This window comes from Drosophila bipectinata, chromosome 3R (assembly GCF_030179905.1).
Source record: "Drosophila bipectinata strain 14024-0381.07 chromosome 3R, DbipHiC1v2, whole genome shotgun sequence".
Lineage (NCBI taxonomy): Eukaryota > Metazoa > Arthropoda > Insecta > Diptera > Drosophilidae > Drosophila > Drosophila bipectinata.
Genome location: NC_091739.1, coordinates 13,770,990 through 13,797,174, shown reverse-complemented (window position 1 = coordinate 13,797,174; position 26,185 = coordinate 13,770,990). Strand labels below are relative to the sequence as shown.

General features: G+C 38.6%; 10 protein-coding genes and 1 long non-coding RNA gene across 17 annotated transcripts; 5 read left to right on the top strand and 6 right to left on the bottom strand.

The window, feature by feature from the left end:
* Positions 1–273: 273 nt before the first annotated feature.
* LOC108129839 (zinc finger protein 830) lies at positions 274–1,773 on the bottom strand. 2 transcript variants are annotated; one of them, XM_070281882.1, is made up of 3 exons: positions 1,694–1,773; positions 1,408–1,630; positions 274–982 (listed from the first exon to the last, which is right to left on the bottom strand). In XM_070281882.1, exons 2-3 carry the CDS (start codon positions 1,491–1,493, stop codon positions 289–291), a joined length of 780 nt encoding a protein of 259 aa, XP_070137983.1. In that variant the 5' UTR covers positions 1,494–1,630; positions 1,694–1,773; the 3' UTR covers positions 274–288. The 2 variants fall into 2 exon arrangements, with proteins under 2 accessions (XP_070137983.1, XP_017103587.2); XM_017248098.3 differs by having other exon boundaries at positions 1,408–1,710.
* A 27-nt stretch (positions 1,774–1,800) lies between these two features.
* Stt3B (catalytic subunit 3B of the oligosaccharyltransferase complex) lies at positions 1,801–4,740 on the top strand. Its single transcript, XM_017248227.3, has 5 exons — positions 1,801–3,305; positions 3,361–3,551; positions 3,609–4,079; positions 4,142–4,340; positions 4,399–4,740. Exons 1-5 carry the CDS (start codon positions 1,914–1,916, stop codon positions 4,468–4,470), a joined length of 2,325 nt encoding a protein of 774 aa, XP_017103716.2. The 5' UTR covers positions 1,801–1,913; the 3' UTR covers positions 4,471–4,740.
* A 66-nt stretch (positions 4,741–4,806) lies between these two features.
* PQBP1 (poly-glutamine tract binding protein 1) lies at positions 4,807–5,723 on the bottom strand. Its single transcript, XM_017248229.3, has 2 exons — positions 5,565–5,723; positions 4,807–5,493 (listed from the first exon to the last, which is right to left on the bottom strand). Exons 1-2 carry the CDS (start codon positions 5,626–5,628, stop codon positions 4,844–4,846), a joined length of 714 nt encoding a protein of 237 aa, XP_017103718.1. The 5' UTR covers positions 5,629–5,723; the 3' UTR covers positions 4,807–4,843.
* Positions 5,724–5,890: 167 nt separating this feature from the next.
* On the top strand, positions 5,891–7,096 carry veli (L27 and PDZ_signaling domain-containing protein veli). Its single transcript, XM_070281883.1, has 4 exons — positions 5,891–6,037; positions 6,100–6,366; positions 6,529–6,662; positions 6,716–7,096. Exons 1-4 carry the CDS (start codon positions 6,001–6,003, stop codon positions 6,863–6,865), a joined length of 588 nt encoding a protein of 195 aa, XP_070137984.1. The 5' UTR covers positions 5,891–6,000; the 3' UTR covers positions 6,866–7,096.
* Positions 7,097–7,119: 23 nt separating this feature from the next.
* Positions 7,120–14,764, bottom strand: stac (C2 and C2B_Munc13-like domain-containing protein staccato). 4 transcript variants are annotated; one of them, XM_017247862.3, is made up of 15 exons: positions 14,554–14,764; positions 13,088–13,430; positions 10,877–11,217; positions 10,769–10,816; positions 10,301–10,460; positions 9,428–10,248; positions 9,158–9,372; positions 8,819–9,096; positions 8,674–8,764; positions 8,542–8,615; positions 8,120–8,485; positions 7,799–8,059; positions 7,576–7,745; positions 7,334–7,512; positions 7,120–7,277 (listed from the first exon to the last, which is right to left on the bottom strand). In XM_017247862.3, the coding sequence occupies exons 1-15, from the start codon at positions 14,601–14,603 to the stop codon at positions 7,186–7,188; spliced, it is 3,489 nt and encodes a 1,162-aa protein (XP_017103351.2). In that variant the 5' UTR covers positions 14,604–14,764; the 3' UTR covers positions 7,120–7,185. The 4 variants fall into 4 exon arrangements, with proteins under 4 accessions (XP_017103351.2, XP_017103350.2, XP_017103352.2 ...); XM_017247861.3 differs by lacking the exon at positions 14,554–14,764 and adding an exon at positions 13,931–14,304; XM_017247863.3 differs by lacking the exons at positions 13,088–13,430; positions 14,554–14,764 and adding an exon at positions 11,816–12,317.
* LOC138926737 (uncharacterized) lies at positions 12,425–13,282 on the top strand. The gene is made up of 2 exons (XR_011443356.1): positions 12,425–12,939; positions 13,099–13,282. It is a non-coding gene; the product is annotated as an uncharacterized lncRNA (long non-coding RNA).
* Positions 14,765–14,832: 68 nt separating the features above from the next.
* LOC108129675 (transforming growth factor beta regulator 1) lies at positions 14,833–16,013 on the top strand. Its single transcript, XM_017247867.3, has 2 exons — positions 14,833–14,987; positions 15,118–16,013. Exons 1-2 carry the CDS (start codon positions 14,925–14,927, stop codon positions 15,874–15,876), a joined length of 822 nt encoding a protein of 273 aa, XP_017103356.2. The 5' UTR covers positions 14,833–14,924; the 3' UTR covers positions 15,877–16,013.
* Positions 16,014–16,158: 145 nt separating this feature from the next.
* On the top strand, positions 16,159–17,161 carry LOC108129678 (uncharacterized). Its single transcript, XM_017247871.3, has 3 exons — positions 16,159–16,472; positions 16,622–16,762; positions 16,830–17,161. The coding sequence occupies exons 1-3, from the start codon at positions 16,329–16,331 to the stop codon at positions 17,064–17,066; spliced, it is 522 nt and encodes a 173-aa protein (XP_017103360.1). The 5' UTR covers positions 16,159–16,328; the 3' UTR covers positions 17,067–17,161.
* Positions 17,162–18,694: 1,533 nt separating this feature from the next.
* Positions 18,695–21,907, bottom strand: LOC108129677 (uncharacterized). 2 transcript variants are annotated; one of them, XM_070281158.1, is made up of 3 exons: positions 21,680–21,907; positions 20,769–21,123; positions 18,695–19,296 (listed from the first exon to the last, which is right to left on the bottom strand). In XM_070281158.1, the coding sequence occupies exons 1-3, from the start codon at positions 21,706–21,708 to the stop codon at positions 19,144–19,146; spliced, it is 537 nt and encodes a 178-aa protein (XP_070137259.1). In that variant the 5' UTR covers positions 21,709–21,907; the 3' UTR covers positions 18,695–19,143. The 2 variants fall into 2 exon arrangements, with proteins under 2 accessions (XP_070137259.1, XP_017103359.2); XM_017247870.3 differs by lacking the exon at positions 21,680–21,907 and having other exon boundaries at positions 20,769–21,662.
* A 679-nt stretch (positions 21,908–22,586) lies between these two features.
* LOC108129674 (dnaJ homolog subfamily C member 10) lies at positions 22,587–24,348 on the bottom strand. 2 transcript variants are annotated; one of them, XM_017247866.3, is made up of 6 exons: positions 24,161–24,348; positions 23,744–24,068; positions 23,496–23,657; positions 23,306–23,434; positions 23,191–23,220; positions 22,587–22,769 (listed from the first exon to the last, which is right to left on the bottom strand). In XM_017247866.3, the coding sequence occupies exons 1-5, from the start codon at positions 24,333–24,335 to the stop codon at positions 23,211–23,213; spliced, it is 801 nt and encodes a 266-aa protein (XP_017103355.2). In that variant the 5' UTR covers positions 24,336–24,348; the 3' UTR covers positions 22,587–22,769; positions 23,191–23,210. The 2 variants fall into 2 exon arrangements, with proteins under 2 accessions (XP_017103355.2, XP_017103354.2); XM_017247865.3 differs by lacking the exon at positions 23,191–23,220.
* A 395-nt stretch (positions 24,349–24,743) lies between these two features.
* Positions 24,744–25,771, bottom strand: LOC108129427 (uncharacterized). The gene is made up of 3 exons (XM_017247408.3): positions 25,550–25,771; positions 24,952–25,413; positions 24,744–24,890 (listed from the first exon to the last, which is right to left on the bottom strand). Exons 1-3 carry the CDS (start codon positions 25,659–25,661, stop codon positions 24,811–24,813), a joined length of 654 nt encoding a protein of 217 aa, XP_017102897.2. The 5' UTR covers positions 25,662–25,771; the 3' UTR covers positions 24,744–24,810.
* Between the last annotated feature and the right edge of the window lie 414 nt (positions 25,772–26,185).

Here is a 26,185-nt window from a genome sequence, read left to right as displayed (position 1 = left end):
AATGGAAAGTAAATCTTCTGCTTTCACTTTCACAATCATATGGATTTGATAGACGCTATCAATTTATAAAAAATAAAACTTGAAAATAGTAAAATTTTACGAAATTTTTTTAAAATGTAGTTTATAATATCATATTTTTTTATATATATTTTGTATATATATAATATTTCAATATATAAATTTTTTTTATTTATTAAGTTAAAACCTGTCTTAACATCAGCTGATAGCTTTGGCTTTGATCCATTAAAAAAAAAATCATATTTTTTTTTTTAGTTTGTAGATTTTTATTTACGTATTTAAATTTTTACTTCTCCAATTATACAAATCATCAACGCTACAATCTTCTTCGCTGGAACTCAACTCAGGATCTATTTCCTTTTTTATATTAATTTTCCGCTTTTTACCCAAAAGGATGGTTTTCTGATCATTTATCTTAATGAATCTCTTCCAATTATCTATTTGCTCGTCTATTTCTTTTAGCTGCCTTTTGAGGTTGATATCCTCCTGCTCGTCGGCAACGATGACACTAGATTCTGTTGCCGCCTTCTTAATCTCCTGCTGAAACCGTTGCCACTCCTCGTCCTGGATTCGAGTTGCTTCAGCCTTACTGGATTTATCCTCATCGAAAAACTTTTCAGGCAACCCTTCAGCAATAGATTCAGCCGCGCTGGCCTGTGGAGTCTTTTCGTTGCTTTTTTGAGGACTCTTATCCTGACTTATCGCAGGAGGCGGCTGATCCTGCTGTAAACTGGTTTTTAGTATAGAAGGGACCTTGAAAGATGGAGCTGAAGATTCCTTAGCAGCGGGGGTGATAGTGCTGGGAGCAGGAGTAGTTGGTTTTGTTGCCGATTTTTCGACCTTATTTTGCTTGGCTTGGTCTACATTGAGCTTGTGTTGCTTGGAGTTGATGTGTACCTTCCAGACCGTGGGCTTGATGGGAATCCTGCAAATAATACATGTCAGGATTCCTGACGAGTCATACGTATATCCTAAAGTTAAGAAAACCACATAGCAGATTGAGAAAAGATTAAAATCAAAGAAGCATCGACTAATGAATATTATATCCGTTCTTTTGCTAGGTAGCATCCATATAATAAGAATCAGAACTGGACGAACCAAAAAAAATTGAAGCGGACTAGCAATGGAGCCAATAATAACAATAATGAATTGGATGGACTATCCCAAGCCAGGATTGGGATGGACCGTTGTGTTAGCTGAACCTAGGCCATATTCAGAAACATCAGACATAACAATTGTCTAAAGTTGGGAGCCTGTATAGTTTTACTGGCAAAGAAAGACGGTGGAGCCTCGAAAAATCCTAAAAATAAAGCATAACTTTAATAACACTTCAATGTACAAGGACAGATCGATGCAAGGGGTTCGACTAAGTGAGTTTTAAAAGGATATTTGGCCAAGGGCGAGTCAACTTTGACTGCCGGCTTCTTGGAGACACTCAGCTTCTTCGGCAGCGTTTTAATGTTTCTATTACTCATCTTAATTCAGATATTAATTTGTTTACTATTTTATGTTGCCGCGACCTTTTATAAAAGTAGTGGTAGTCAGCTTGCAGACGGTCATCGATAGGGCAACAATCGATAACGGAAAGGAAATATTGTTTGCAACTGGTAATCTGTAATTAGGGATAATTATTCATTTCAGGATAATAAATTTAAAAAAATAAAACCAAATTTACAAAGAAAAATGTAATATTATTAATTATTTTTTTTGGTGAAACGGTGGCAAAGAACAATTCTAGTGTTGGTAAACTTCCACATGGACGGAGTTTGTTTAATACTATAAACACTTGAGTTGGCAGCCCAGCCGGCAATTTTTTTAGGCTACGTGTCTAAGTTTTTTGGAATCGTCTGGTGTTCAAATTACCCGACGCATCGGAATAGGATAAAGGTCCGGACATGAATAAGACGCCCAAGATGCTGAACAGCAAGGTGGCTGGCTACAGCAGCCTTATAACCTTCGCCATCCTTCTGATCGCCTGGCTGGCAGGATTTTCGAGTCGCCTCTTCGCCGTCATCCGCTTCGAGTCGATTATCCATGAGTTTGATCCGTGGTTCAATTACCGGGCCACCGCCTACATGGTACAGCACGGCTGGTACAAGTTTCTCAACTGGTTCGACGAGCGTGCCTGGTACCCGCTTGGTCGTATCGTCGGCGGTACCGTGTACCCTGGCCTGATGATCACCTCTGGCGGCATCCACTGGCTGCTCAACATCCTCAACATTCCGGTCCACATCCGCGACATCTGCGTGTTTCTGGCTCCAGTTTTCAGCGGGCTTACCTCTATCTCCACGTACCTGCTGACGAAGGAGCTGTGGTCTTCCGGAGCCGGCTTGTTTGCGGCTAGCTTCATTGCTATTGTGCCGGGATACATCAGCCGATCGGTGGCAGGATCATACGATAACGAGGGCATTGCCATCTTCGCCCTGCAGTTCACCTACTTCCTGTGGGTGCGTTCAGTTAAAACTGGGTCAGTATTCTGGTCGGCCGGAGCCGCTCTCTCCTACTTCTACATGGTGTCCGCCTGGGGCGGTTACGTGTTCATCATCAACCTGATTCCACTGCACGTCTTTGTGCTGCTCATCATGGGAAGGTACTCGCCGCGTCTACTGACCAGCTACAGCACTTTCTTTATCCTGGGCCTGCTGTTCTCCATGCAGATTCCATTTGTGGGCTTCCAGCCTATCCGTACCAGCGAGCACATGGCTGCGATGGGCGTGTTTGTCCTCCTGATGGCCATGGCTACCTTGAAACATTTGCAGTCGGTGCTTTCGCGCAATGAGTTCCGGAAGCTGTTCATCGTCGGTGGCCTGCTAGTAGGAGTTGGCGTTTTCGTGGCCGTCGTGGTACTTACGATGCTGGGCGTCGTGGCCCCGTGGAGCGGACGTTTCTACTCGCTGTGGGATACAGGCTACGCGAAAATCCACATTCCAATCATTGCCTCTGTGTCGGAGCACCAGCCGACGACTTGGTTCTCCTTCTTCTTCGATCTCCACATCTTGGTATGCGCTTTTCCAGTTGGATTATGGTATTCCATCAAGCATATCAACGATGAGCGCGTCTTCGTAGTTCTGTATGCTATTAGTGCTGTGTACTTCGCCGGTGTGATGGTGCGTCTAATGTTGACCCTAACCCCTGTTGTTTGTATGCTGGCGGGCGTGGCCTTCTCAGGATTGTTGGACGTTTTCCTGCAGGAGGATTCATCAAAACGGGTCGGTACAGCCATAAATGCCGCTACCGAAGTGGATGAAGCCGATGATTCTATCGAGAAGAAGACTTTGTACGATAAGGTAAGATGGTAATACATAAAATTGTTTTATAAACTAAATTATTCTCTCCTTATAGGCTGGAAAACTGAAGCACCGTACCAAACATGACGCTCAACAGGACACGGGTATCAGCTCAAACCTAAAGAGTATCGTTATCTTGGCTGTTCTTATGCTCCTGATGATGTTCGCTGTCCACTGCACCTGGGTCACTAGCAATGCCTACTCCAGCCCGTCCATTGTGCTAGCTTTCCACAACAGCCAGGATGGGTATGAAAACTTATAGTCACACCCATATATTTTACTAAAGAATTAAATTTCTTTCAGCTCGCGGAATATATTGGACGATTTCAGGGAGGCCTACTACTGGCTTTCGCAGAACACTGCCGATGACGCTAGGGTAATGTCGTGGTGGGATTACGGCTATCAGATAGCCGGCATGGCGAATAGAACAACTTTAGTGGACAATAATACGTGGAATAATAGTCACATAGCTCTGGTTGGCAAAGCTATGTCATCGACCGAAGAGAAGTCGTACGAAATCATGACATCTCTGGATGTAGACTATGTGCTTGTGATCTTTGGCGGTGTCATTGGCTACTCAGGCGACGACATCAACAAGTTCCTGTGGATGGTGCGTATCGCCGAGGGCGAGCATCCCAAAGATATCAAGGAAAGCGATTACTTTACGGACCGGGGTGAATTCAGAGTCGATGCTGAAGGCGCGCCAGCTTTACTTAATTGCCTTATGTACAAATTAAGCTACTACAGATTTGGGGAGTTGAAATTGGACTATAGGTTTGTAAACTACACAATTTTAAACGAAAAATAACTTTACTACAAGCATCTGTATATTTCAGGGGACCATCGGGTTACGATCGCACTCGCAACGCCGTCATCGGTAACAAAGACTTCGATTTGACTTATTTGGAAGAAGCTTACACAACGGAACACTGGCTGGTTCGCATATACAGGGTTAAGAAACCTCATGAATTCAACAGACCCGCTCTGAAAGCAAAGGAAAGGACGATTCCACCAGGAAACTCAATCTCTAGAAAGGTATGGTTTTAAATTTCAAACCGCAAACATTTTTTTAAATTCATTTTAATGATTTCAGAATGCAAAGCGTCGCAAGGGTTACATTCGAAACCGGCCTGTTGTTGTTAAGGGAAAACGGACCTTGAAGTAAACACAAAATTTATTTGTATTTATCTTACACTAATAGAAACTTGGTTAAAACGCATTACACATGGCACACGTTTGGTGAAAGTGGTTCCCGTGCATCCTCATGTTGAGGGCTTTTATTGCCGCGTCCAAATTAAATCAAACCTCTTTCCAAACTCGTGCGTCCCTGATAAAATTCCTATTCCTCCGATTTAATTGTTTCGCGGCTCCACCATTCATTGTCTTAAGCTAGCAATTCAATAAAGCAGAGTGTACATTTTTAAACCTAATGAAAGTATCCGTGTTTATCTTTATGGATAAAAATGAAAGACCAGGGAGAGTATTTTTACCACGTACTGGTTTTATTTTTTTAATTGAAAAGTATTAGCTTATTTAGATTAGTTCTCATTTCGTCGGCGCCTTTGGAGTTTCCTATCCAAGTCCCTTGATTTTTGCTTCTTGGCGGGCACGTAAACAGACGAAGAGAAAGGATTCTCCCCGTCGTTTAGGTCGCCGCCACCAGAAGTTTTCTGCAGGACCAGGTTTTGGGAATCAAAGTTAAATTCATCATTGGAATTGGCTAGTTGCCGGCGAAACACTGCTGCACTAGGAGTAACCCGGGCTTTGGGATGGGATGGCGGTAGCCAGGAAACCATTTGAGTGGTGGTATTAAAGAAGTAGTATGCCTTGCAGCCTTTGTCATAGACGTCCTTCCAGCTCGACTCCAGTGGGTATTTACGCAACAACCTCTTGTAGCGCTTGAGATACTTTTGGCTGGGCTGCAAGTTCGGAGCGTTGGTCCATCTGTTGACGCAGTAGAGGGAGCACTTGTGCCAGATATTGTACTTGTTGGGGCACAGTTTGTAACCATGATGCGATTCGTTGACTCCAATCCGCTCTTTGATCCTGTTTGACCAGAACTGCTCCTCGGGATTTTTGCGCTTCGGTTCGGGTTCCTCTTTATATACGTAGGGACTGCTGTTCTTGTCGTCGTCGTCATAGTTTTCGGCTATAATTTCTTCTATAGCTTCCGATGCAGGTGCGGAACCTAAGGGAGTAACATTTACATATAAATGTATTAATAATTGAAATTTCCTATTTTTGGTAATAAGGACTTACTGGATTGTTTCGTCACAAGTCCACGCTTCTTCAAGCGCTGCAATAATGCTGCTGGTAGACTCATTTTTATTATTCTTTACAAATTGTTTATATTTTTATCCGGCACTAGCAGCTGTGTGAAACCTCTTCGCTGAGTGGCAGCACCACCCAATTCCCAGTGCTGCCAGATGGTAAAGTACAGAATTTCAAGTTTATTTCGGATTATTGGATTTTAGATCAAAAGTAGAATAACGCCAGCATAATTGTTTGAGCCATAATCAAGCCCCACTATTATATAAATTATCCAGAATAAAAAAAATCCTACAAAATATGGCAACTTTGAAGCCACTGTTTTATACTGAATTTCCAAAGAAAATAGTGGCAGCACTGTTGAGAATTCTGGTAAAAAAGAGTATCCAGGTTAATTTTATTGGATATTTTTAAATTCTACAAAACCATGGCCGATAATGCGGAACCTCTTACCCTGGCCAGAGGTAAGGAATCATAATAACACCAACGAAATCTTGTAAACCCACAAGATGTATCTTTATTGCAGATGTCAAAAGATCGATAGAGCTGTTGGAAAAGTTGCAGGCCAGTGGAGATTTCCCAACAACAAAACTGGCTGCTCTACAGAAGGTGCTCAACTCAGACTTTATGACTTCTGTGCGAGAGGTGTACGAACACGTATACGAGACAGTGGACATCCAAGGATCCCACGACGTCCGGGCTTCTGCCACTGCCAAGGCCACCGTCGCCGCCTTTGCTGCCAGCGAAGGCCATGCCCATCCCAGAGTTGTGGAGCTGCCAAAAACAGAAGAGGGTAAGAGGGAGGTTTGCTTAATTTAATGGGTCTTTATAAAGCTATAGCCAAGTAGGATGCTTATTACAAACACTACAAATATCATTTAAGCCATATTATGTCCATCCTCTTCTACATATAGTGTAGAAAGCGGTTTAAACCATGTCTAATTTTGTCTTACAGGATTAGGTTTCAATGTAATGGGTGGTAAGGAACAAAATTCCCCCATCTATATATCTCGAATAATTCCTGGCGGAGTGGCTGACAGGCATGGTGGTCTTAAGAGAGGTGATCAGCTTCTTTCTGTCAATGGAGTGGTAAGTATTCACAAATAGCTTATATAAGTTTTTACAATTTTAAATTATTTTAGTCTGTGGAAGGAGAAAACCACGAAAAGGCGGTAGAACTTTTAAAGCAAGCTATTGGATCTGTAAAGCTGGTTGTGCGCTACACCCCAAAGGTTCTTGAAGAAATGGAAATGCGTTTCGACAAACAACGCAACACTCGTCGCCGCCAGTAAAACACTCATTGGCCTAAAAACTATTGCCATTAAAGTTTTTCGCCACTAGTTCATAATGTTAATTACTTCTGAAAAAATCAAACCCTCTACGAATAATATACAAAATGAAAGTTAATTATTATTTATTATAAAAGTACCCTTAATTTGTGAAAACGTGAATGTTATGTATTTATACCTAAATACCGTGTTGGCTTTTGTTCCAATAAAAGTACCATTAATTGTGAAACAAAACATTTGGTTTTTTTAGTAAAAAATATACATTTATTATTGCTTAAGTTTTTTACACATATTAAAATCATTTTTATATGATTCATTACATTCTAGGAGAATGATCTATTTTTTAGTTTTTTAACAAAGTCCTTAGCTTGTTTATCACCTTGCCTATACTCCAAGGCACGCAGCGCATCGGAATCTATAAAAATTATCATTTAATTGTCATTGAATTTAATAAGGTAGAAAATAAATTACCTGTATATTCTGGTCTTGATAAATTCATCATAATTTGTTCGCCAGGTGTAGCCTCAATGTCTCCAAATGAAATATAGCTCTCGGCTATATATTGACTTGACATTCCAAAAAGATCTTTATCTTTTATACTAAATAAGATGAGGCTATTTTTATCAGTTCGCTGCGGTTCACTTAAATTTCTGAATCAGAAAATATAAAAGTTAATTATAATCAAGATCATTTTATGTATAATTAATACTTACATTCGAAATTCTTGGTCATAGAGTGGAAAACAGTTTTTATTATGAACGTTGGTTTTCAATGGCGAGACATCGTTAAAACGAATTGTAGGCAAAAGCGAAATTTTAACAAACGAATCAACCGTTCCATTGGAGTCCATCGGGAGCAAGTTGCGAGCATTTAAAATATTTAACTAAAACAAAAAATTAGAATCGTTTTTTGCGTGTTAAAGTTTATCAAGCTTACCACTAAACCGGAATCGGTTAGATTAGCCATTATAGTTAGTTGTCCATACTGGGACGAAGTTTGATTCTTTTGGTACTCCAGCCGCTCCATATAATACTGATGAATAAGATCTGCTGTTTCCAGGGAGTATAGTTGTAACCTGCTTTGGATGGCTGATAGGATCTTCACGTCCGAAGCTTCTATATTACCCATTTTAAAACAATCTAACATAGTTTGGAGAGTATTGTTTAAATTTTGAAAGAATGCTGGAGGACGGCGTTTCTACAAAGATAAATAAAATATAAATACACCTTTTTTTATGATCGATAAGCAAATACTCACATCAAGATTCGACTGAATAAGGTCGTACATTATTATAGCCAGCTCAGACCAAATGCTGTCGAGTATTCTTCCGAAGTTAACTTCGTTAAGTGTTTCGTAAAGTGTAGTTAATGATCCTTCTAAGTAATTCATGAGTTGGTCCATTGAGTTTGAATCCTTAGCAAGGACTTCGGCCCCTTCAGCCAAATAACGTTTAATCGGAGGAGCCATTTTACGGGCTACGATCTCAATGAGTTCGACAATTTGATTTCGTTCCGTATCTAATGCGTTTTCGATGACAGCTTTGATTGTGGAAGCGCAGCGTTCAGCCTCTAGATTTGTGCGATATTCTCCCAATCTCTTAATAATATCATCTGTACCCAGTTCCTTCAAATAAAGAATACTTTTAGAGATGGCTTTTAGAATTTAGATTAAATAATTACCTTGATAAAGGAAGGCAAACTTTGGCGGATGTAATCCATATTGTTGATGGCAATACACCACTCTTGAGACAAAACTATTGAATGAAATAAAAGTTATTTAAAAGTAAAACAGTTGGCAAGAAAATTTATTACCAAACATTTTGTTATTATCTCCGATTAATGCCAAGTTCTCTACCCTATTTGACATTTTCTGAGCATAAAATATGCAGCATCGGCAAATGTCCTGTATTGAAAAATGATTAAATAAAGTTAAACAATATTGAACCTTCAAACTTACGTTAATAATTTTGGCAACAAAAGTATAGGATCCTTCGACTTCTGGCCAATCCAGTTGTTGCCAAAATATTTTGATTTGATAAAATATGGATAGAGTATCCACTGCAGAGGAACTGTATTTAACTGTCTCATCAACAGCCTTCAATTGGTCCAAATCAATAGCTTTTTGAATACGATTTAGAGCCTTTATTATAGAAATATCTAGCCAATGAGTGACGCCTCTCTCAAACCATGGATAAAAGTTTGACAGCTCCAGGTTTTCCGAGCAAAGTGATTCGCCTAATGTAGAGAAGTATTGTTAATAAATCTAGTATAATGCTTACCCTTTAAAATACTTTACCAAGTTGCACATATCGTTTCAAAATCAAATAGACTTCAAACAACGATGTTCCCATGTTCACATTATCAATGTTCGGTAAATATTCGAATTGATCGTCCGGTACATCTAATCTCTTAATGTTATTGCACACATCTATTATAATTGACTTGCATATTTCAGCCAGTTTAGCGTCATAAAATAAATATAGGATTGCCGAGTAGTTCAGCTGAATTTTGCTAAAAGAAAAAATACGTTAATGTTTGAAACACACAGGCTTTTGTAAGCACTTACTGGTAAAATAGTTTATCAAAGTATTCCATTGCACGTTGGAGGTCAGACCGAACCAACTGTATAAGTTTAATAATGTACTGAAGTTTCTCCTCATCAGTTTCGTGAGTTTTTGTTTGCCTGCTGCCCTCGACTATGTGTTCCAGCCACTCCTTGGCTCCCGTATTAATAGCATCTATAATGGCAGTGTCAATATTGCACGTCTCATCGGTACCGTTGGTATGTATCCAGCCGTAAACCGATTTGGGGAAAATGTCCACATTTTCCGGTACTTCCAAATCTTTGATTTTCTTAAGTATATCCAGGACTTCATTTAAGGCTCTTACAATATTCTTATCACTGGTGTTTTTGGCCCTTAGTTTACGGAGAACAGCGAAACACGAGGGCAGTAGGCGTTTCACGCCATCCCAAAATGTTTTCACATCCTCGGAATCGGTTTGCATGCAGTTAATGACGGGAACCACAATGTCGAGTATGGAATTAAATAGAGTAAAGTTGAGTTTATGCGTTTCATGGATGGTGCTGTAGGCGTGCCACTGGCTAAGGGCACAGTCGAACGGAGTGAGGCCACTTTGTGCAGCATGCTGTGACCGTATTAGCTCTGCATTGGGGCTGAACTTTCCACTCCACCAATAGTTGGCCACCTGCGAGGTTTCCAGCTCGTGCATCAGCAATAATTTCAATAGATTCTTATGCTCCTGCACGGCCACATTTTTGTTCTTCTCGGCACTCAGTGCTAAGTTGACCAAAAGAGAGCCACGGCTGCGGGTTTTGCCACCTTTTTCTAGGTTGTACCAGACGGTTAAGCCAGAAACTGGAATAGACTGAAAGGATATCTATTAGTCATGAAAATGTAATATTATTTATACTAAATACCTTTAAGGTAATGGCCGCTCTTCCAATCAGTTCATTATCGTGCTTTCCCGACGAAGCAGTTACAGCAATTTCTTTCATTAGCTTACTTAGTCCTTTCACTCCTTTTACATCCAAAATTTTGTTGACTTTCTCCTTAACCGTTTCAGCGGCATCAAAGTCCCTAAAATAATTTAATAGATTAATAACAGTAGCTCTTGAAATATGCACCAAAGAATAAAGCTAGTAGAGTGAATGCTTACATGCTTGAATATAAAAATGAAAAAAATCAACTGTTATCTATTTTAAAAACCAACAACTACATAGTTTTTGAAAAATGGGAATATATCGATGATTTTTAAAGCCATACCTTTTGGTTAGTGTGGATCAGAAAACTGAATGATCGACCATAAAACTACCCTGTTAGGTACTGTGATTGTTTCAATGAGTGCATTTTATTTTAAATGTTGGCTTGTTTTCGTTAAATCTTACCACACTTCAACAATGAGTACTTCATCTCGAGCATTGTCGGCAATTGGCCTAAAAATATATTTAAATCATTAAAGTTAACTAGTTTTTATTATTTTTAAACAAACTTACAGTGAGAAATGTTCCTCCCATATAGGATTTAAGGTGGCAGGCTTCACAGATGAGTTATAACGATGGGATCCATTCGATTCTAAGTACAGTGTAACAAAAGGATCGGACAAGCCATTGGAGTCCTTGGATAGCAGGTTTTCGGCCTTTATAATCTCCACGTTCAAGCGGACATTCGGCGGCTCCTTTTGCCTTGCCGCCTCAGAAATTTCCAAGTGCGTAGAATTGGAAATCTTGAATGCTTCTTGTACGAACTCAACGAGAGTACCTGTGCATTCTTCGTTGTTTTCACAGCCAATGTTGTTGTAAATTTCAAATAATATTTCTTCGTAAAGATCCGTAACCTGCAGAATTAAAAAATATTCATTAGCTTAAGAACTCCCTGCGCTCTTGAAAAGTTCCCCGCCTGTATCAGAAACTGTTTATTTCTAGGGGCATTTCTATTTGTTATACGTAAAAATAGAAAGCAATCAATTGCTAAAGGTCAAAGCCTAAGTAAATATCAGCAAATTCCAGATCGCGGAAATGTATACAAATACGTCATAAGGAAAATAGCCTAGCCAGAATTCAGCTGATGTCATGTTTGTTTAGATATGTTTGTCTTAGATACGCCCCAAGCACAAGAGCTTCAATTATTCATTAAAATTAATCTATTCCCCAAGGGAAAGACTTTAAGTATTTAGCCTAAAAAACCAAATGGTCCTTGTCAAAGATTTCACAAAAAACAAGTGCATAAATAGACCCAAAAGTATATCTTCTCAAATTAAGTGACTCAACAACAATGCTAAATCAATGAACTTATACAATCGCTTTGTTTACCTAGGCACTGTGAATGAAAATATGTATTTATATATCATAAATTATGAAAGCGTTGAGCATTTCCACAGGAAACGCTTTCGTTGGATTGTTTGAGCAATTGCCTGAACTTTAACGATTACTTACGGTCATTGAATGGCAAACTGCTTTCGCATGGTTTTCAAGTAAATGCTTATGTACGCCTCGAAAGTGACGACTGGATATGCTTCCATTTCGATTCAATATGCACATCCGGCGCTCGACTGCCTCTTTCAGAGACTGGGTCGAGGATGCTTTTCTCGCCAGGCGGATGTCGTCGATGCATCCGTTTCGGTTAAGGCTGTTACTTTTTGAAATATGGTTAGACTGCTTTTGTGATCCGAGCTTGCTCAGGACACGTGGTAACGACAAATAACTCATAATTATTCAAACGTAACTAATCCGATCAGTCCAATTCACTCTCAGTGCGTTGTGTTTATGTGCAAGGAAAATTTTTGGCAAATATTTTTCTGCATATATACCGTTTAAAACAGACGCACATATCTGATCCGAACAATAGAAACAGCACGATCACTTTATTGATGAGAACACCGACCACTTCCAACCGCTTGAGTTAAGAGTCTGTGGCTAAGTACAATAGCATCCGATCTTAGCGATATCCGAAATATCTTGTGCGTTGACCATGAGATAAAAAGTGTATGCGCTCGTTTCGATTCTGATTCGGATCCTATATGTATATGTGCCTACGTACACGATGGTTGGGAAGTGTTTGTGAGTAATCATGAAGCAGATTTAAGAGAAAATGTTTTATTTTTGGAAACTAAAAGGAAAAAGCTCAAGGTGGTAATGAAAATTTTCTAAAGTACGTTTGGCTTTTCTCTCGCTCACAATCGGTTCGCCTATATGTTTGCATCTTTTCTAGTTATTGTTTATTATATCAGTGTACATTATTGAGTTTGTTTATACAGCAAGTGAGTAGCTTTATCCAAAGACCTCTGGAATATTCATTTGTTTATTGTTCGACCGTTTCTATGGACACGACTTAATTTGTTCAGTTCAATTAATATACACCTTCCCAGACAGCAAACATGCGAATAGCAAAATGTTGGTACAAGATAAAGCATTGCACAGGCTTGGAGGCACTTGGAGCGTTATGCTTCGCTGCCAGCCGAAAAACTGACCCAACTCGAAATTTCCTAATCGTTTGGACCTGCCATGGCTCCAATGTGACCAGGCTTGAAAGCCCCCCATTTTCGCAAAGATAAACAATGGTAAGTTTCCTTTAAGCTTTGATTTGAAAGGAGCTTTAAGTTTTGGTACTAAAAAAAATACATAAAAAGGTCTAGCAAGACTATCTCTTGAACATTATCTAATCTATTACCGTACCATCTTGTTGGGTTCTTAAAAACGAATACGTACATTCATTACAGGAGCAGCATCCAGGACTTTGGTACTAATATCGTTATCAGAAATTGAGGCTTGCTCACTTTCTGTATCAAAGGTACTGGAGCACTCTGGATCCTGACTGAACTGGGATGTTCCATCAGGAGTAGTATCGGATCCTTCAGCCCCGGTGCTATCATCGATCTGTGATTTTTCTTCGTCAAGTGGGCTGAGGTGTTCAAAAACTTCTCCATCGACATCCTGCGGAGCCTCCTCCAAGGGTGCCAGGGAGGTTTTCAGGACCCCCTCATCAATCTGGGATTTTTGTCTAAGTAATGAGCCGAATTTTTCGAAGAATCCATCATCGCCATCCTGCAATCTAAAAACAAGAGAACATTTTTATTAAAAGCACAAAATAATTGCTCCAAACTATGCCTATAAGCTTTGTTAAATATATTAATTTTTGACTAATTGTTTTTTTGTGAGTTTTGGGATTCACTGTGATAAGATAAATAGTACATTCATATGCTTGTCATCATAGCACAATCGGACTATATACAATATAAGTCATTAGCAAATTTAAAGGCAGAGTGAGAAATTCCCTGCAACTGAGTCATGTTTTCGTTAGCTTTTAATGATTTTCAATCGAATCCGGGCTTTGGATTGCCATTACATCAGTTACATCCCACACATGGATGTTCCACTTTTTAGCTTTTATTTTTCTGATGACGGCGATGCTCCAAAATGCTTTCGTTTATCTGAAGAAACACACATTGCCGCATATGAATGGAAGACAAACATCCGCGAATTTTTAATTCGAATGCAAAGGTATGCGTGAGAATCCGCCTCTGGATTGATGGATCCGATTATCCAACTTACTTTTGCTCGTGCTCTGTGGGAGGATTCATTTTCATTTCTTGCAGTTTGAAGAAGAATCCCTTCCACATTTGTTCCTCGTCCATGTTTGGGTCGATATATGTCTTTTGGTGGGGTTGATTGGGGAGCACAGAATCCAACAAGTGGCACCGGGTTGCTAAAACATACTAACGGCTTATTGGCGCTGGGCAAACGTTTGTGTGATTCACAATCCAAAGCTTCTCTCCGACGTAGATTTTTCTCAGTGCCAGTTCACACGCTCTTCCGTACAATATCACGCATTATAAGTTTGTACGAATATGTTGGGCCGTATACATTTGTATTTCTAGTTACCATGGAGATCGGCGTATATTTTCTGAGCATTTTTTGTTTACTGTTTAAGTTTGTTTTAAAACAGCTTTTTTAGAGTTTAATCTCTAAAACTACTGGACATCTAATGGTCACTGCCCAAAACTAATGGTGTTGGCCCTTACAAACACATACAAACCAAAAACAGGTATGGGCACAGGTATAGTTCTTACCACCATTTTCTTCTTCTTCTTTTAACAAAACCACCACTTTCTTTACCACTACCTTTAGAAGGCCCTTCGAATACTATAATTAAGTCAATAAAATTACGTATTTACCTAAATTTCTTATAAATCGTTATATCCGGGCGCCGGAAATATCTAGTCATCTTCAAAATATCCTTTACAAATTAGAATATTTGGTTGCTTATTAGAATTCATTAGTTAAATCCAAGCAATAAAGCCATTTTAAGTTTTTTAAGCTGAATAACGTTATTATAGACAAATTTTGAAGATAAGATATTTTGTTTAGTTGACTTGGTATATGTTATCTGAACCGTTTAATACTATGTGTTCCAATTCCACGTTCCGTCTTCACAAACGATAGTCACTAGCTGCAGCCCTGTTTCCCGATAAACAAAACAAACCGAAAACAATAACAATACACTTCACGGTTTTGTTCTTTTTAAGAATTTATTAATTAAAAAATCATGGATTTAAAATATAAGCGGCGGTACGACAATTTGAAGCGCCGCATCAAGAACTATACGTTGGTAAGAACCGAAGTATGATACTAAATATGAGTTCATTTAGCCACAACCTAGGGCCCTTATGTACATAGTTGAAGTTTCGCAACAAATGTAGTTTATTCATTAAAAATTGTTGTCGTTTATCTATTTCTAGGAAAACGCTGCCCTTACCGACGAAATTTGTAGCCTGCAGGGCGAGTTATCTGCCACTCGATCACAAAGACTTTATTTAATTGAAAGACTTATGTTTTATGAGGGTTTGGAAAAATCAAATAGTGTCCGGAACAGCCTTTCGAATGGAAAACCAGAATCTACCGACAACCAGGCGGGCAGCTTGAAAAAGATTAAGCCGGCTGCTATGCAAAGGAAGCTCAGTGAAGAAAAACCAAAGAATGTTGGCATAATCCGCAAAAAGAAGTCTGTTTTCCCCGTGAACCCGAATAGCGTATTGCTACACTCCCTGGGAGAAATAATCTCTGGGAATGTCAATTTCCACAACGAGAACTGGATCTATCCAGTCGGATATGTCGCAACTCGTATTTTCGCACACCCAAAAGACCCGCGAAAGAAGTGTGTTTTCACCTGCAAGATATTAAATAACGCCGGGATTCCTCAATTCCAGATAATACCTGACAACGATCTGGATGGTGTGTTCTTCGGCGAAAGCGCTAACGCGTGTCACATGGAACTTTTGAATACTATTCAAAGATGCCCCTATGTAAAGGTGAAAATTCCATTCGAGCTGCAGGGAGAGGTCTTTTTTGGTTTGTCCAACCCAAAGACCCAATCGCTTCTAATGGGGGATCCTGGTTTTCAACAGTGCAGCAATTTCAAAAGCTTCATAGTTCCGACTTCCAAGTCTCTCAACAATCCGTCTATATCCTTTGAGACGCTTCAGTCATTTCTGTCTTGATATTAAAAGCCAGATGTTTATGAGGAATAATATTAAAATAATTTAAGAAACTATATTAATATATGAAGCTCTTATGAAGTATTTGTAGAATTAAAATCACAGAATAAATTGAACTATAATCTATAAACGAATAAATGTTTGGAAATCGGCAAGTATCTAGTACTTGCATCTAAGTATCTAGTAATTGCATCTAAGTATCTTAAAGATTCCGGTTCCGTTTTCATATTGTTCCTAGCAAAACAAATCAGCTGATTGCTTATGGAACTAGTGTCGATAGTAATCGATACCATCGGAAAGGCAACCCTTGTAGCGAACATATGTACACAACATATCTGAAAAGTTTATTATAATAAATATACTTGGGAAATTGTTTTGGTTTTACCGATTTTGCCGACCCCCTTTAATTTGTATCAATTGCCTTTTTCTGCGACCCAGCAACGACTTCCGTCGCCATGGGCAGCATCGAAAAGGCGTGTATTTCCGGATTTTTGTGCCGACTCTGTTCGGAAATGCATAGGACAGTAATTCACATTTACAGTGATCATGGCCAACGTTTGTGCCTTGTGGAGAAAATCAATGGATATTTACCAATAACTGTAAGTATTGAGTAAACCTGGGACGAGATATCATTCGGATTTTCCTAATGCGCAGTGAAATGCACTCGTATGATGCACACAAAGAGCTACTGAAAAATTGGGCTGCACACGATCGTTGTTGTAATTAATGAATTTTTCTATCGTCACAGATTTCTCCAACTGATCCATTGCCGAAAACTATATGCAAAACATGTTTACACCGTGTGGAGCAGCATTATTCACTTTTGATGCGCCTGACGCGTTTGCGGAGAGAGCATAGGATTAAGTTTTTGAACGCAACTAGAGAAGATGTAAGTCATTTAAAATAAAAAGTCTCCACGCCACATTATTTATTATCCTCTCATCTTTGCTCCACAGGTAGGTTCCTCTATTTCCAGCGTATCCGATGAGGAAGACCACAGACCAAGGGAATCCCACAGGACGAGCCCATCTGAAGGCAGCAGCGTCCAAGGCCAGGGGACAAGTGGTGCCGGGCCCAGCAATAGAGACCCAGACGGAGCTGGTCCCAGCAATAGAGACTCAAAAGAAAATGGACCTAGTACTAGAAACCAAAACGAGACTGGAACCCAACCGACCAACCAGGAACTAACGTAGATTAAAATTCTCTGGTCGGTGGAGCTATCTATACGAGTAGTTGAAGTGTGTTTGAGTGTATGTTAAGATCGAAATAAAATAAGCAATTTATTTAATTACATAGCGTTAGTTACTTTCAAATACAGATGCCATTCGACAACAAATCGATAAAGTAAAATATGCGCGCAGATGGGTGTTTTTTTTTGTCATTTTCTGTTGGTATTTCCGTCATTTGGTGTGTGCATTTCTAAAATATTTTCGTAAGAGAAGGCAAGAATCTGTGGGGGCCTTTCAGTCACAAGTAAGTTCTGGCGTACATCTATCTGAGAAAATTATTATGCGACATATCACTAGTAGTTTAATCTTATCATGGGTATCATGGTATCATGAATGTGGAGCTTCTTTATTTACTTTGCGAACTTTTTTTTTAATATCTTACTAATATATCTTTAAAAAATGAATTCTGTTTTATGTTGAGTATATTGGCCCGTTATTATTTACGCTTTTTATAAACGACTTGCCCCCTGCTTTAACGAACTCTCTAGTTCTTATGTATGCAGATGATGTAAAGCTTTGTCTTCAGTATAAATCCATCTCTGCCCAATGCAGTCTTCAGTCTGACCTTGATAACTTTCAAAAATGGTGTTTGGCTAATGATCTAATACTTAATGGATCAAAATACAAGCATATGTCTTTTTATCGTTCTTGCCCTCTGCAAGCTACGTATTCCATTAATGGGATTGCCTTAGAAAAATTAACCCAGGTTAATGATCTCGGCATCCTATTAGACATAAAACTTAAATTTGCCGACCATATTTCCTTAATGGTTAATAAGGCTAAAGGAGTCCTTGGTTTTATTAAAAGGTGGTCAAAAGAATTTAATGACCCCTATATAACCAAAACTTTATTCATTTCTTTGGTCCGTCCGATACTAGAGTACGGTTCATGTGTCTGGAGTCCCCAATATGGAGTACATAAGGACCGCATAGAATCCGTACAAAAGAACTTTTTAATATTTGCACTTAGAGGTCTATACTGGGATGCAAATCTTCAGCTTCCATCCTACAGTAGCAGACTTTTACTTATTAACTTACCTAGCTTAACAAATCGTAGGACAATGCTCGGTGTAGTTTTTCTGCATAACCTTATCAACGGGGATGTAGATAGCCAGCATTTACTAACACGCTTAAATTTCAACATTCCTAATAGAAGGACTCGAAACTTTAGTCCTCTGTTCCTTAGCCGTTGTAGTTCGACATATGCACTGCATGACCCTTTTAGGGTATTATGTTCGAACTACAATGGTCTCTACTCTATTACATCTCTTTCCTGTCCCTCTAATTTAAAATATAGAATTTTAAATTTCCTTACTAACTCCTCTTAGCTTAATAATTAACATATAACTTAATATACTCTAACAAATCGTTTCTTGAGCGCCCCTCGGTCGTCTGGGCCTCTAAGCTTTATGATGAATACAGGAATGCTAGCTGATGCTCTTATTGATGCACAAGCCATTTCCAAATTCTGAAAGACCGCGAAAAAAAAAAAAAAAAAAAAAAAAAATAATAATAATTTATGCTTCAGCATTTCTATTTTGAATAATATCTTCCCAGATTCACCCTTTTTGTTCTCGAAATAAAATATACAGGTAAGGTAATTATTATTGAATTTTAATCATAATTCCAGTATAAGTAAATTTTGGGACGACGTGCAGGAAATCTGTTACATTTTGAGATTGGTAAGCACACACAAATTTGAAGTTCAACATAGAGTGAAAAAATGAGTTCTTATGAACATACAAATAATACAATTCTAAAATTATATCTCTTGAATATCGAAATAATGAAATACATAATTGCGGTTTAATTTGCAACCCAATAGCCAGCTCCAGTTCCAGTAAAACTTTGTAAAATGAAATGTTCTCCTTTATTGAGCCTAACAATACGCACGAATCGCTGAATACTTAAAATTGTCAATCAGAATGGTATAATGATAACTTAACGTATCTTGCTTTTCCTATCACTAATGTCTCCTGCCTTATAAATATGCATTATGTCAGCGAAAACACTTGTGCTTGCAATTGTTCCTTCATCTTAATTTAGTAAACGTATATTGTTTTTAGTTGCGGCTTCAATTCTGGAGGTATCACTGGAGTGTGTTCCACTTTTCGAGTAACTAAGCGCTTAAATCGTCCACTAAATTGCTTGCGAAATCCTTTAAAGCTGTTTTTATCACTTGCCGCCATCATGTCCTGAAAACAGAGAAAGAATTTAATTAGGTATGCTGTTGATTTTTCAAATGCCATCACTATCAAAAATATTAAAAGCTAATTCCATTATTTGTTTAGCTTTCACTTTGATGGATCGTTTTTTAACCGCTTTTTCTGATAATATTTTGTCATAGACCCCGCCATTCATCAATTAAGCTATCGACAATACTTATATTTCATTCTTGCAAATAAAATCCATTCAAAGTTTGAGATAAAGTGGCTGAATGAGTTGATTGCCCCAAATAAAAAATTAAAAACAAGATTTGAATCGCAAAAGTGAAAGTAAATGCCGGAAATGAAAGAAATCAAATAAATTCAGCTGAACCCGAACAGGCAACTTTTAAAGTTTGTTTAAACATCTTTAACATCTCGCAACTAAAATCTTTGTAAACACTAAGCTCTTATCAAAAAGATTTTATCTTTATTGGAATTCCTAGGATTGGAATTCCTAGGAATACTTATCACTAAAGCGATAACCAAAATTAAATTTTTCGAATGCTGAATGCGACCATTTTATAGTCAATATAATATACAACCGAATGTCCGCAAGTAAGTTCATACTTCCATACATACTAATGATTTAGACGGCAATTGTTGAAGTGTTTCCTCTTTATCTTCCGCACACACAACAAATAAAAGCCAACACACTTAACGATACTTAATTGGGGCTGTTCCGATTTGCAGAATCGGTTGGATTTTGGTTTTGAACCACTTGAAGTTCAAGAGTTTTTTAAGCTTGAACTTTTGCGCTTAAATCTTTTCCTTTGCTCCGGGTTTAAATCCGTTTCAAAATTATTATCATTTGAATAACTTATGGCAGAAATGTTTTCATGGTCAACTTATCAAAATATTTTTATTTGTTTCTGATTTGAAATGGTTCGTAATATTTACTTCCAAAAAAATGGAATCATAATAAGAGTAAAATGAATTTTCTTATCTTCAATGACTCGTAGAGTATTTCTGAAGAAAATAAAACAAATTTTTAGCAGCATTATTTGTAGTTAATTTTCTCATATTTATACTATTTACAAGAAAATAAAGAATTTTTCAAAAATAAATTAGCTTTCACTCATTTCTGAAAAATGTGAAATCATTATATTACTTTTACTTTTTGCCAATTTCCGGCGAGAGCAAAAAGCGGAAGACCTCAATATGAAGCGGCTAACCGTGTAGATCTTAAACTTTGTTTTCAAAAATAAGCTTTCAGAACTATTTAGTAAAGTAAGAGCAGAATACAGTTTGCCACTTTCTCTCTCATCAATCGAATAACTACGAAAATCTATTACTTTTACTTTTTATTAAAAACTTCCAGCGAATACGAAAAGCGGAAAAGACCTGTAAATACTAAAGTGGCTACCCGTGGAGAGTATCTTATAACCGTTACGTCATCCTGCGGCTAGCTAATCAGTAAATAGTTTCTGAACATGAGCGGGTGGCATGGTCCCGGGACTTACGGGACTAAGGCAATTGTAGATGTGCGGAGTTGGCGCCTTGGGGGGAAATGTCCACTCGCTCTGTACAGCCTTTCCATTGCCGTTCGCATCGCAAGTAGCTGGAGGATTGCTACCGTGTCCAGTGCTCCGGACGAAGGTGACGTGAGTGTGCTTGGCGGATGGGGAAGGGCTCTTCCTGGTCTTGTCCTCGCTGGAATCCTTCATTTTTATGTGATCGTCCCAGTAGCGTATAAAGATATTTTTGGTGTGGTGCTGGTGGTGTTGGACCTCGGTTGTAGTGGACGGCGGGCGGTGGGCGGGTGTGGGAGTTGTGCTCAGATACTCGGATACGGATACATCACGCTGACAACATTTACTACGGACAAGACGCATTGTTAATTTTCCAGTTTTACCCGCGATCGGTGTAAGTTGTATGGCCTGGATGGATGTCTGGCTAGTACATTTTCATACTCGTTTGTATTTTCATTTAGGAAACTGTTTAGGTATCACAGATGGTTTTGAGGCTAAATACTATATGTAGTTAGATGTGTACACATGTACACATGCGATTGTTCCAGTGCAAAACTATTTTCAAGCCTGCCTGTCTGCGGTTCGAGGCGGATTCGACCATTTGCGGAAGAGGTTTTCAGTATACTAATGTCTTGCGTTGTATTTCAGGTAGGTAGATAGGTAGGGTAGGTGTAACTGCGAGACTAGAATATCGATTTTCTGTATATGGGCTGCCGTTTTGGGTGGTGAGTTAGCTCATGATGGCTGCGCACTACACTTTTTAGCTCTGGCAGCCCTTGGAGCCCTAGACTCCTTCGATGACATGCACGTTTCTAGTAGTTTTAATGTTCACTTATTGCGATTCGGTGGTATTTATAGGAATGACATTTTTTTTCATCTTTTCAATGCTAGATACAACTTACACAATATCAATTTTTTCGCCCGTGCACATGTGTACGTGTGCCTTTGTACGAGTAGTATTTTCTAGTCGTCGTGCAAAATAAAAATGCGATTTATGCTAGCACTTTTCACTACATACATATGGTAGTATGTTTGCACATTTTTAGCTGCTTTATATTTAATTACACACATTAGATTTAGTGTTTAAGATTCGAGTTCACTTCGGTTCGGCTGGCAGCGAGTATCTGAATCTGAACAAAAGCAAAATATTAATCTGACTCATGTGCGCTTGACTACAGCCAAAATATCGGACCTCTCCGATCTCTCTTGGGCTCTCCCCCGATCTCACTTGGTTAATTCGAATATACAAACGTATCTACATATACATATATGCATGGGCTTTTTAACACTCGTACTAAGGCCTTCTGACGTCAAATGACATTTGGTGAGCGTACTTTTTTCACTAAATTCCCGTTTATATGTATGAAGTTGAGATGTATAAATAAATAGCAGGGGTTTTTTTTATTGAGTGATTTACCGAAGATGCAGTCGGGCAAAAAACTTCCTAAAAATAATCCTCAAAATACTGGAGAACGTCCACGGGAACGAACGCGTAAATTAATTTTTAGGAAGCGAAACACTGTGGTTTCGAATTAATTGTTCCACGCCAAACTATCATCGTAGTATCCAAATATTTTCGTTTGTTTGACCCAAAACAATTGAAACGAATTAAGCGTTCGCTGGGGAGTGAGTGAACACTGTATCTTTGAGATACAGTATCTGCATGTTCCACTTCCGCCGTTTCGCGGGCGCACAGTTGGCAGTTTGCTGGCGTTAGGAATTGCAGTAGTGGTTTCTCGTGCTTACTTTCGATATTTTGTGGTGTGTCTTGTGAAGCGCCGATCATTACGAAGACAGAAAAACTCCACCTTTAGTTTTTAGTAAAAGAAATTAGTTTACTTCGATTTATTTTTCTGTTTTATCGCTGGCTCTGAGCCGACTAATTTTTTTGTAAAATACAGTACTAAAACCAGGACCATAACACCCACTGGTACCGCTGTAGTTAAGTAGTCTGGACTGAAAAACTTCTGAAGAGGGCCCAGGAAGTCGTTTCTGAAAATATATATATTTCGCATTATTATTTTTGAATAAAAGGTGTTTGTATAAACATTTTTTGAGTAAAGTCTGTTTTCTTTAACCAGGAAAGTTTTAGGCCAGGGCTCAAGTTGATTTTACTTTTTATATACAATTTACAAAATCTGGATTAAGTTGATGTAAACGATATGTATATTATACAAGGGTTATAATTAATTGAATTTAAGAACGGTAGCTGGAAGGAATTATGTATTTTAAGAAACATTTGTACAATTAAATTTTAATAAATATTTTGGCTGTGTCAGAGACCGTGTTTTGGTGTTAGACAACCTCCCACCAGAAACTAAACATTTTAATTGGTAAATAGTTAATTTAAAACAATTTACAAATTAGTCTCTTCAAAATTGAGTTTAAAAAAATGTTTTTTTGGCTCACTTACTAAAGACATGCATCAGTCTCTCACAAATCCCTATAAATAGGCCATAATCGGGCTTTTAACATTCGATGGATTGCAATTTTGAAATAGAAATAAAAGATTAAACGAAAATACTTACACAACGCTTGGTAATTCAGGAACTTTCTGTGGGTGACTTTTGGTTAAGTAGCCCTTTTCGGCAAACTGGATAAAAGCTTCGGGAGTGAATTCCTTGGTCATATAGCGATACATTTTTCCTTGCCGCAAGCTTTGACAATATTTCTTTTTTCAATATTTTCCTAGTTATGATATTTTATACAATAACTTACAAAATAAAAGCTGGGGATTCTAATGCACCCAGGCGTTTGGCAGTAGATATTCCCGATTCGCCGCTGTTCATTCGAGCAATGTTCATCTTTCGCTTCAGGGTCCCGCCCACAGACTCCCATACGGCATAAAGACGCTGACACACGGTACACTCGGCCGAGTAGCTACAGGTGGGTGGGCAAGCTCATATACACAAATTCACATTATGACGCCGAGACGACGGCCTCGGCTAATGACTAATATAGCTTACAAGAAGACAAACCAGTCCCCGGTTGTGGCCCCGGTCGAGGCCTGAGTTAGGTGCTCAAAATTGTAATCGGATAGCTCTTTCACCGCTGGCTCCAGGTTGTCGTTGAAGAAGTCTAGGATTTCGTCATCGTTAGCCTTGCCGTGGTAAAGAATGGGGATGCCGCGGCGGAAGAACACCAGGGATGGCTCCTTGCTGGGATCATAGATGGAGACCAGATTGCTGTCCACTGCCTGCACTACGTTGGCCGAGAGAGTGTCCTCCAACTGAGGCTGTATCTTGGACACCACGTTCTCATAGTCCAAGCAGCGCTGGCAGTTGTTTTTGTCTAGAAAGTGCATTAGGCCGAAGTGTCTTTAGTTAATACCAATCAGCGCCCACGTAGCCGAGCTGCCACTACATATATATTTAATTTCTTACTGAATAAAACCACAACGTTGCTGCTGCCGGTCAGGAGTTGAATCAACTCGGTGTCGTCCACCCTGCGCAAATCCTGGGCATTTCCACTGGCCAAGCTAAAAGCTGCGATGAACACCAAAAGCAGCATCTTGACTTGATTTTTAGGTTGTCGGCTCTTGAATGACCAAATACACATATATATAAGCCGATCTCAGCGATGTCAAAAGTATTTATTTATATCGAAATATCGTTTTTGGCCAGTCCAATTCGACGGTGAAATTTACTTCTTACATACATTTTACTTTGGCTTTGGTTTAGGGTTGTCAAAATATGAATAAAATATATTTGAATTTGTTTTAAGATTTTATATATTTTTATGATCTCATCAAAGAATAAAGGTTTTTTTTTATTTCAAATTCATTTGTTATGCAATATTTGTTGAAACATTTCAGTAAGCTCAGTGAGTATAACATTAAAATTATTTGTACATGAATTTTACTGTAGACATTCCGGTGCGTAGATGGACAGTCAGATGAATCCCAAAAATATAAATATTTCATACTCCTATTTTTGCATTTTATTTTTATGAAAATTTTTTAAATAAATAAATAACCAATTATTACTGTAATACAATTTTAAATAATACAATCTTAACTAGATTTGGTTTGCATCTATGTCCTTCTTCCTTCAAAATTTTCTATAGAATTTATAACAAAATCGTATAGGTCCTCGATTTGTTGCGCTAATTTATCTGAAATTTATAAATAAATAGTATTTACTATTTCAGTAGAAACGGTAAACAACCATCTTACCCTTATCAGTTTCTACAAATTTACTTTCCATTCCGTCACTTTCGCCAGAGCTGGACATGGACATCATATCGTCCTTGAAGAGATTCTTCAGCTTTGGCAAAACCAAGAGCAGAAAAATGAGGCCAATAAACTTAACAATTTTCTTGAATATCAAGAGTTTCAATAATATTTTTCCAAGCGTATAAAGGCTGATCTTGGATTTCAGTTTGTCCAGAAGCGAAGAGTCGTGGGAATACGGAAGAGGCGGCGCTGGCTTATAAAAAGGTGGGGGCGGAGGTCCGTAAACAGGATAACTGGGAGGTGGCCCGTACTCTGGGGGCGGCGGCAGGTAGTTGTTGTTTGGCGGGGGGTTGTAATGGTATCCATTATTTGGAGGAGGTCCATAGTCCGGAGCAGGTGTTGCAGGCGGCAGGTAGTTGTTATTTGGTGGAGGATTATAGCTATATCCTCCGCTATCATTGCCTGATTTAGAAAAGGGATATGTTAGAGAATCACAAAGCACTTTCGTTTTGTAGTATTAAAGGAGGTTTCCATAGCACTTTCAAAGATCACTTTAAATCTTAAAGCTTAAAAGATTATGTTTAATAGATTCACACACCAAAATCCAACGAATTCGACGTTTGAACATCACCGGAGTAGCTATCTGGCACCGAGGCACAACTGCAAATGCAGGAAGCGCATATAAGAACTGCCAAGTATTTGTTTCGCATTTTCGAATCGATCGAGCCTATAGATATGAATTAAACGGTTCCTAAAAGTACAATAAACCGTTTTCTGGCCGTCCGTAGCTTTATAAATTTCGACCAGTAAAAATTGTGGGTAAAGAAAATATGTTGGGTATGTGCAAGTATTTATAACTGCCATTTCCCCTACAAGGCAACGTTTGGCCACTATGCAGTCCGCGTTGAATCATTGTTATTCTTGTAAGAAATGTGGCTGCCGCCACACGTGCTGTTCAGTATGCATACTACGTGCAATTGCCCGGACTGGGTTGGGGATTTCGAAACAGAAGCAAAAAGTTCAATACAACTTTCACTGCCCAACTTTCAAAAGGCTGGAATTAGTAACCGCCTATATATATAATGGTTTTTTGAGTTTTTGTCAACTTCTCAGACGAAGATAAACTAGTTTCTTGTGGGAATAAACGATTTGCATAAATCACACAATAAATGGTTCATGAAGAGTTTGCACAGGTGAATTTAAATACGTAACGGATTCATGAATGGGGTTTACG